Raw genomic sequence first — 9,812 nt, forward strand, 5'->3', positions numbered from 1 at the left:
CTCTTTACACCCTGAAGATCACAAATCACATGCACAATTCCATCTTGACTCTGTCCCATTAGCCTCAGAGTCCCAAAAGACCACAGTTGGAGTCAGGGTGCCCCTCTCTCTACCCTAGAGTATCTGCAAAGCTGGCTGCTAGCTGTTCTCTTACACCTTTGACTACCTGGCAGGAAGAGCCCCAGGGCTGTGGTCCCTGCCAGGGAGCCATGACTCATGCCCTGGATGACACTAGATCCTTTGTTTTTCCATTGTTTCACATCCACACAGTTCTGTGTATACACTTTATTTTCTCTGTCACTGGGCTGATAACAATGCGCTGGTGGAAGTGATCCTCTGGTATTGAGGGGGGCGTCAGGATTAGCCTCAGCTCCTTTGGATGTCTTGTGGACTAGCCAGGTCAAAGCTTCCATGTGCCCTCACACACTGCCTGGTACACATCTGCCGTCAAGTGCCGGAAGGTCTGGGCTTTGTTGTCCAGTATGAACAGAGGATCAACGATGCCGCCTACATCAAAGCCCTCACGCACCAGGCGGGACTTCACCAATTTGAATGTGCTTGTGATTTCCAGGGCATCCTGAAGGGCAGTGATTGTCACCCTGTGACACTGCTGTCCCAGTGATATGACCCCTCACCCGGCTACTGCTGCCACCCTGGCTCACCTGGATCCGGATGAAGTGGGGAGTAGCATAGGCCGGGAGCCAGGTGCGGACATGCTGGTATAGTCTCTGCCCATCGAAAGCCTGTCCAGGGACCAGCTGCACGGCAGCCATGCCCACTTTACCCTCACACCCTGGGAAGCACAGTGGTACTCTCAGATGACATCCCTTCAGCCTGGCCCAGCTCTTCTAGCTATGCAGCTGGGCACGTCTCTAAACCTCTAAGCTCCCCAGTTTTACCCATCTGCAAAATCGGAATAACAGCGCTCCCTCTACCCACAGAGCTGTTTGAGGTTCCAGATCAGGCCAACCCTCCACACCTGGCACGGAAACGCCATAGACATTCACTTCCTGCAAGAAGTCCACGCGTGACAGCACGGCCTCCACTTCCCTGGTGGACACGTTCTCACCCTTCCATCTACAGGCAGAAGCCAGAGATCCGAACAGTCTGGAAAGCTCCCACACTTGCGCGGCAAGCCCCGCCCAAGAGGTGTAAGCCCCGCCCACACCCCGTCCACACAGGGAGGTGTGAGCCCCGCCCACTTCTCAAGGCCCCAAGCAGGGAGGTGTAAGCCCCTTCCAGGAGGCGCGAGTCCCTCCTACTCCAGAAGCCCCGCCTCCTGCCCAAGCCCCAGGACCTGAAGGTGTCCCCAAGGCGGTCGCGCCAATACAGGAAGCCCTCGCGGTCCATGGCCAGGACATCCCCGGTGTTGTAGTAAAGGTCGCCGGAGCGCCGTACGTTCCACACCAGTTTCCGGTCCGACAGCTCCCGGGGACCACGGTAGCCCACGAAGGGACTGTGGCCTAGGACCTGGGTCAGCAGGAGGCCGGCCTCCCCTGGAAGTGGGGAGACCTCAGCACCCTGCCAGCCTTCCACCAGAGGTTCCCCCCAGCAGAAAGCGGAACGGGGACCCACTGATGGGAGAAAAAGTCAGGGACTGAGATGCAGAAAGTGAGAGAAGGTGGCACAGGGAAGCAGGAACACACGAAACAGGAAAAGACTAACAGTCGACAGAAGAAATGGTGGTTGTCAGGCCTAGAACTTTTCAGTGGTGGGAACTAAGGAGCAGCCTGTTGAGGCTACAAGAAAGATGACAGGAGAAGGCTCGTGAAGATGAGCCCAGGTCTTGGAGGAGGTGCCCTCCACTAAAAGCTGGTGAGAACAGCTCAAATGGATGTCTAGAGACCCAGTGGATGGGAGAGAGATGTTGAGCCGCCTGACCTGGACGGAGCCAAGAAGCTTGAGAGATAGAGATGGTGGTGGGCTGTACCACCAACAAGTCTGTCTGGAGGAAGCTGCAGACACCTCCATCGTGGCACCATTCTCAAGACTTTGGGCAGCTTGTTCCAGCCAAGGAGACTGTGTGTGTGTGTGTGTACCCTTCCATACATCCAGAGAAAAACACACACACGCATACATACATACCTGGACCCACAGGGATGCAGAAACCCCGTGTATCCCTTAGGGGTTCAGCTTTCTCTGTGTCAAATTGTACAAGCACTATGGGACACAGCATCTGTAGCGAACAGTAGGGGGGTATTGGCAGAGGTACTATGGCCTCAGCCTAAGTCAAGGCTACTGTCACACTGGGCACCCCACTTACTTGAAGAAGGCAGCTCGTCTTGCCCACAGCCCCACAGCGCCCTGGGTAGTTGACTAAGCCCATGTTGCCCTCCGTGGAGCCATAGATTTCCCTGATCTGAATGGGACCAAAGCGCTGCTGGAAGGTTTCCCACACGTCTTTCTGGAGCCCATTCCCCGTTGCCAATCGGACTGTATGTGTCTTGTCTTCTGGCCGCTGCAGGAACATCCAAAAAGGGTGAGGAGGAGGTGCCTTTGGGTCATGCCCCCTTACCTGGAGGAGAGGGTAGCTATAGATGGTCTTTACCTTTGGAGTTGTATAAGAGGGGATAGGAGACTTACATCTGAGGACCTATGCCTGTAATCCTAGCTACTTGGGAGGCTGAGATCTGAGGATAATGGTTCAAAGTCAGCCCGGGCAGAAAAGTCTGTGAGACTCTTATCTCCAATTAACCACCAGAAAACCAGAAGTGGCGCTGTGGCTCAAGTGGTAGAGTGCTAGCCTTGAGCTGAAGAGCTCAGGAACAGCACCCAGGTCCAGAGTTCAAGCCCCATGATGGACCCCCCCCCCAAAAAAAAAGAGTAGTTATAGAGGACTGGGAATGTAGCTTACTGGTAGAATGCTTTTCTAGCATGCATGAAGCCATGGGTTCCATTCTTCAGTACTACATAAACAGAAAAAGGCAGAAGTGGCTCTGTGGCTCAAGTGGTAGAGCGCTAGCCTTGAGCAAAAGAAACTCAGGAGCAGCACCCAGGCCCAAAGTTCAAGCCCCACAACCAACAAAAAAAAAGAAAAAGGAATAATTATTACTTGGGTAAAGTGCATATATAAAATACCAGTATTTGGGAGAATGAAGCAGGAGAATATTGAGTTCCTGGGGAGCCTGAACTAAATAGGGAGATGCTGTCTCAAAAACAAGTCATGTGCCAGTGGTTCACACCTATGAGCCTAGTTTCTCAGGAGGCTGAGATTAGAGGATCACAGTTTGAAGCCAGCCATGGCAGTAAAGTCCATGAGACTTTTTTTTCTCTTTTTGGTCGTGGGGGCTTGAACTTAGGGTCTGGGTACTTTTCACTCAAGGCTAGCACTCTAACATTTTGACCCACAACTCCACTTCTGATTTTCTGGTGGTTAATTGGAGATGGAAATCTCAATCCTCCTATCTCAGCTTCCTGAGTAGCTAGGATGACAGGCTGGAGCCACACCTTCTTGCTCCGGAAGGATGGGCTCATCTACTGAGCCACACTGTGTCCTAGGCACTTTACCAGTCTTTAATTTGCACAGTATTCCTTCAGGTAGAGGCTCTGTTTAACCCTGCTTTCTAGATGAGGAACACTGAAGCTGAGAAAGATGAGCTCACCAGCAAAAATCACCAAAGGAGCCCTAAAGGAAATTCTGTGTTGGGACTCTTGTCTTGGGTGCCTTATCTGAGGAAAGTTGCTTGAGTCTCACACCTGAATGATTTGTTTTTTTTTTGTTGTTGTTCTGGGGATTGAACTCGGGGGCCTCACACACACCACAATTCTACCACTGGGTGACACTACCATCCTTCCTCCAATATTTATCTGAGAACTTTAATGTCACCTGGGATTTTAGGCCACAGATGTTGACCATAGAACTCTAATCTTAGACCCTCACCTGGGGAACATTGCACAGGTACCGCAGGATCTCACCCACATACAGAACCACTGTCACGCCTTGCTGTCGACAGTCATCCCAGAACCGGGAGGCCGAGAACTTGGGGGCCAGGACACAGGTTGCTCCTGGGAGGGAGAACAGTAGTTACACTTCAGGCTTCTGTGAGAATCTACTTACCGGATAGTGATTCTTGGAAACACAAGACAATCCTAAGGTAATCTTTGTGTTCATGGCTGAGAAGAGTGAAAGGAGGATAGGGTCCTATTTGCAGAGTGTGTGGAAAGCTGAGTTCCTGGTACAAAGTGAAAACTCCTAAATAAAAGCTGAAAATTATTTATTTTTGAATTTGATAAATGAATAGCCCACTGTTGAGGCAGATGTATAGATAGATAGGAGGTGGATATAGTGGATAAATGGCAAGGTAAATTGCTGGAAAGACAGATTGAAAAGGAAGGAGGGATGGATGATGTATGGCTGACTGGCTGGATAGATGGTAGCATGAATAGATGGATGAGCATATGTACAGATGAATGTGTGGAGAGACGAATAGATAAGTGTAAGGGTAGAGGAATGGATAGATGTGTGGGTGGGGATGGATGGAGGAAGAAGCTGCTAAGTAGTTAGATGGGAAGGTTGATGGGAGGATGTATAGGTGTATAGTACGGAAGATAGACACATGGATTAATAAGATCTAGGAGTAATTATATTCATTCAGAAAGGCAATCCTGTCTCCTGATGCCCTGCCTCTGCATCTGGTTTATCATTCCTGCACCCTAAGGGGAAACTGCTCATGTGCTTGGACAAACATTTGTTTTCTTTCAGAAAATATTTATTTATTTATTTATTTTGCCAGTCCTGGGCCTTGGACTCAGGCCTGGGCCTGAGCACTATCCCTGGCTTCTTTTTGCTCAAGGCTAGCACTCTGCCACTTGAGCCACAGCACCACTTCTGGCCATTTTTTATATATGTGGTGATGGGGAATCGAATCCAGGGCTTCACGTATGGGAGGCAAGCACTCTTGCCACTAGGCCATATTCCCAGCCCCCAGAAAATATTTTTATCCTGAAGGTAACATCTAACACTCTCTCTGAAAATGAATTCCACTTCCTTAAAAGTGACAGTTTGGGCCAGGCACCAGTGATGCTAGTTATTGAGGAGACTGGGATCTGAGGATCGCAGCTAGCTTGGGCAGGAAAGTCCATGAGACTCTTATCTCCAATTAACCACCAGAAAACTGGAAGTGGCACTGTGGCTCCAAGTGGTAGAATGCTAGTCTTGAGCTGCAGAGCTCAGGGACAGTGCCCAGGCCCAGATTTGAACCCCCATGACAGACAAAAAAGAAAAAAAAGTGATAGTTTTGTTTCTAACCTTAAACCGATCTCCAAGAAGCAGGTGGCTCATGCTTGTAATCCTAGTTATTCCGGTGGCTGAGATCTGAGGATCATGGTTCAAAGCCAGCCTGGCCAGGAAGTCTGTGAGATTCTTCTTATCCCCACTAAAACTACTGCTCTCCCCTCCCCCCCAAAGCCAGAAATGCATGTTGCTGAACAGTCTGGATGCCCTATCCTGGTCCCACAGCTATTTCTAGTGCCCAGATTCAAAAGGTATTAGCCCAGCTATGTGCCAGATATAGAATGTTTTCACAGTTGCCCATTCCCATCCAAAATGCACGTACCCCTAGCCCCAAGAGCATCAACATGTTGCTGCATGGTCAGGATGCCCATTCCTAGTGTCCAGTTAAAGCATGTTATAGCATGTATTGTCCCAGATATGTGCCAGATATAGGCTGTTTACCTTGGCTATAAATAAGCTATAGAATGTTCTGCACTGACTCTCTGATATCTCTAGTCTCCAGCTGTGACCACAAAAGATTTCCTGCTCCCAGCCTCTTCTGCCTTCAGCCTCCTTGATACTATATAACTACCTCCCTGCCTGACAGCAGGCTGCTACTCTCTCTCCCAGGAGAGCTAGCTTGTCAGCTTCCACTGATATTAAAATGCTTTCTTCTGTGTGTGGTTTCTGGGTTGGGGCTCATACTTTGAATGTAACAAATTGGGAAGCACAAAGCACCCCTACCAGATTCTTGCCTAGAATCATATAAACCTACGGCCCATATCTATCATCCTAGCTACTCAGGAGGCTGAAATCTGAGGATTGCAGTTCGAGAACCTTAGCCCTCGCAGGAAGGTCTATGAGAGTCATATCTCCAATTGACCGACCACCAATAAGCCAGAAGTGGAGCTGTGCTTAAGTGGTAGAGTGCCTGCCTTAAGTGAAAAAGTTCAGGACAGGGCTCAAGTCCCGAGTTTAAGCCCTAACACTGGCACAAAAGATAAAAGGAAAGAAGAAAGAAAATAGGAAAGGAAGGAAGGAACTTAGAGAGTGTATTCAGTGATACAATGCCTGCCTGCTATGCACAAGGAACTGGGTCTGATCCCGGCACTGCATCAGTAATTAACAACAGTAGTAGAAATAGAACCTAACATGTTCCAGTCTAACAGGATATGCAGGGGGAAAGAGGAGCAGAGACCCAAAAGTAAAGTGAAAACTTTAAAAAGACAATTATGTGCCAGGTGCTGGTGGCTCATAACTGTAATCCTAGCTAGTCAGGAGACTGAGATCTGAGAATCTTGGTTCAGAGGCAGCTCAGACAGACAAATCTGAGGGATTCATCTCCAATTAACAAGCAAAAATCTGGAACTGAAGGCATGGCTCAAGCGGTACAGTGATTGCCATGAGCAACAAACCAGAACAAGATCATGAGGCTCTGATTTCAAGTACCAATACACCCCCCCCACACACACACAGCAGAAAGTGTGATAGAGCCAGCCACCAGTGGTTCACACCTGTAATCCTAGCTACTTAAGAGGCTGAGATCTAAGGATCACAATTCAAAGCCAGCCTGGGCAGGAAAGATTCTTATCTCCAATTAACCACCTAAAACCGGAAGTGGCATTGTGGCTTAAAGTGGTAGAGCACTAGCCTTGAGCTGACAGCTCCCAGGCTCAGAGTTCAAGCCCCACAATTGACAAAAGGAAAGAAAGCGTGATAGAGTGCTTGGTAAGAATTCCCTCACTCGGGGCTGGGAGTGTGGCCTAGTGGCAAGAGTGCTTGCCTCTTACACATGAAGCCCTGGGTTCGATTCCCCAGCACCACATATACAGAAAATGGCCAGAAGTGGCACTGTGGCTCAAGTGGCAGAGTGCTAGCCTTGAGCAAAAAGAAGCCAGGAACAGTGCTCAGGCCCTGAGTTCAAGCCCCAGGACTGGCAAAAAAAAAAAAAAAAAGAATTCCCTCACTGACTTCTCCTCTGGGCTGGATCTCTATCACCTCCTTCTCCCATGGGTGCCCATCTCTCATACCAGCTCTCCTTACCTCCCTAAGCACAGCCATGAGGGACCACTTGAGTGTCTGGGCAGCTGTGGGAACTCCCTGCTATGTGTCATTTACCAAAAGAAGCCAGAGTACTGGGGTATTTTTTTATTTATTATTTTATCCTACAATCAGGAGTTTGACTGCAGGGCCTTGTGCAGGCTCTCTATCATTTGAGCCATGCCTCCAGCCCCTTTTCTTTTAACCATTTATGAAATATGATTTCCTGTTCATGTCAGCCTGGATGATGATGATCTTCCTATTTATGCTTCACACAAAGTTGGGATTACAGGCACATACCACCATGCCCAGCTTTAATGGTTGAGGTATAGGTCTCACAGGGCTGGGAATATGACCTAGTGATAGAGTGCTTGCCTCCTATACATAAAGCCCAGGGTTCGATTCCTCAGCACCACATATATAGAAAAAGCCAGAAGTGGCGCTGTGGCTCAAGTGGTAGAATGCTAACTTTGAGCAAAAAGAAGCCAGGGACAGTGCTCAGGCCCTGAGTTCAAGCCCCAGAACAGGCAGAGAGAAAGAGAGAGAGAGAGAGAGAGAGGTCTCACAAACTTTTTCCCCCCTGGAAATGGCCTGAACCACAATCCTCCTGATCTTTGTCTTCTGAGTATTACAGGGCTGAATCACCATTACTGGCCCACCAAAGTGGTCATCATCTTGACTGCCTCACTCGGACACCCAACTGTAGTGGTTCTACCAATTGAAAGGATCCTGAGAAAGACTTACCAAGTTCTAAGCAGCCGAGAAACCCAACGACAAGCCCCATTGTGTGGTACAGAGGCAAAACATTGTAGACCACATCATTCCCTGTCGCCCCACAGAAGGACAGCAATGTGCTCATCTGCAGTGCCCGCTCATGAGTGATGATGGCTGGCTTTGGAAGCCCTGGAAGAAAAAGGGGTAGAAAGGGTGGGGAAGGGAGAGTGACCAACTCAGTGGGGCCCTCCACAGCTGGATCTTCTTGGACTTAAGTTTCTCAGAAAGGGTAGAGAGTGGGAACTTGCAGTTGGGTCCTGAGGCCAAATTGCAGCTGAGAATAACTGGACAAGGCCAAACATCAGCGAGGGCTTCGGTGCCAATTACTGGGCAGAGGCAACATTCTAGCCCTGACCACACCAGTCATAGTTGTGATTGGAGTCAAGGCCGAAGTTCATAGCCAGTGTCAGGGTAGGTGGTAGAGGACAAATACCAGGCATGGGGCTGGATGATCAGGTCAGGGTAGCTCTGGAGGCTGGGGCGAGGCTGCTGGCACCCTTACCCGTGGTCCCTGAGGTATAGATGAACAGGGCAGGGCTTCGCCAAGTGATCTCCTTACGCAGGTGAGCAGGCACTGGATCAGAGGGCGCAGCATCCAAGGCAGCCCCTAGAGCCCCAACACCAGGGGTCGGAGACCTGTGGCTGATGTAGACACAGCGGATGTTTTGGGCCTGAAGCTCAGGAAGGATCTCCTCAAGGCTCTCCTGGAGGTCTAGAGGGACCATGAGAGGAGAAACTGAGGTGAAGGTTCCTGTGAGGCCAAAAGGAGGGACTGGAGACCCAGAGACAAAGGAGCAGCCGGCAGAGAAAGGTAAAGAATCATGTAAGAACTGAAACGTTTTTGTTAAATAGGAGTGAAATAGTCATTTTTGTGAAATGAAGCAAACTGAACCCAGTGACCTCAGAGAATTATTTTCTAGTTAAATTTTAACACAAATTGTCTGTGGCATGAATGGACGGAAGGGAAAAAAGAATTCTCTACCCAGCCGTCACCAGGGCCTTTGGCCTTGTGTCCATCCCTTGCCCCATCCCCTTCTCTTCTCCACACCGGCCCTGTGCCTTCTCACCTGGGTCAACCACCAGCACTTGGGCCCCCGAAGTCATCACCGAGTGCACCAAGGGTGCTCCCCGCACATGTGGATTGATCCAGGCGACTGTGCAGCCTAGCTTGGCCAGCCCCAGCCACACACTCAGAGCAGGAAGGGCCTGCGAGCCCTGAACCAAGAGAGCCACGGGCTCTGTGGCATCCAGGCCCTCAGGACCACCCAACTCAGCCTTCAGGGCCCAGGCTGCCTGGCAGGCCCGAGCATTCAGCTCGCCCATGGTGACTGAGCAGGTCCCGGGCCCTGTCCATATCAAGGATACCCTGTCAGGCTGTGCTAGTGCTCGCCGCTCAAAGGCATCCACAAAGGTGTCAGGAGGCCTTCGTCTCAAGCGTGTCCTGATGATCAGGCCCAGTCGGAGCATCTTGACCACATATCCCACATCTGCAGGCAGCCAGCGAAATTCCAAGGGCAGCCTTGGAGGTAACAGAATCAGTGTAAGTGCTGCAACTGCCAGGCTCAGCCAGTGGGACGTCCAGGGGTTGATCCAGGCCCAAGACAGCACTGCCAGACCAAGCAGCCCAAAGCATGTGAGGTCTCCCAGGAGCCAGTGTAGGGCCAGGGCCACCACGGCTGGCCACACGGGCTGCCCAAGACCCCCTATAAGTAGCAGCAACAATAGCAGAAAGGCTAGCCACTGTTTAACCCCCATGGCACCAGAGAAATGACTGGGAATTCGTACT

The 9,812-nt window shown here is 50.3% G+C and overlaps 1 protein-coding gene across 1 annotated transcript; it reads right to left on the bottom strand.

Annotated features, from left to right (window-relative positions):
• Positions 1–306: 306 nt before the first annotated feature.
• Positions 307–9,812, bottom strand: Slc27a5 (solute carrier family 27 member 5). The gene is made up of 10 exons (XM_048329748.1): positions 9,094–9,812; positions 8,529–8,738; positions 7,997–8,155; positions 3,881–4,005; positions 2,264–2,458; positions 2,086–2,176; positions 1,298–1,496; positions 980–1,077; positions 663–793; positions 307–577 (listed from the first exon to the last, which is right to left on the bottom strand). The coding sequence occupies exons 1-10, from the start codon at positions 9,779–9,781 to the stop codon at positions 401–403; spliced, it is 2,073 nt and encodes a 690-aa protein (XP_048185705.1). The 5' UTR covers positions 9,782–9,812; the 3' UTR covers positions 307–400.

The sequence above is a fragment of the Perognathus longimembris genome, chromosome 20 (assembly GCF_023159225.1).
Source record: "Perognathus longimembris pacificus isolate PPM17 chromosome 20, ASM2315922v1, whole genome shotgun sequence".
Lineage (NCBI taxonomy): Eukaryota > Metazoa > Chordata > Mammalia > Rodentia > Heteromyidae > Perognathus > Perognathus longimembris.

Bases quoted from the DNA above. Each gene is read 5' to 3' on its own strand.
- Slc27a5 (XM_048329748.1), bottom strand. From the start codon at position 9,781: ATGGGGGTTAAACAGTGGCTAGCCTTTCTGCTATTGTTGCTGCTACTT. The intron at 1,497-2,085 runs GTATGTATGTAT...CCCCACTTCCAG, and splicing joins CTGCATCCCTGTGGGTCCAG to GGGAGGCCGGCCTCCTGCTG. The intron at 1,078-1,297 runs GTCCTGGGGCTT...TTCTGCCTGTAG, and splicing joins CGCCTTGGGGACACCTTCAG to ATGGAAGGGTGAGAACGTGT.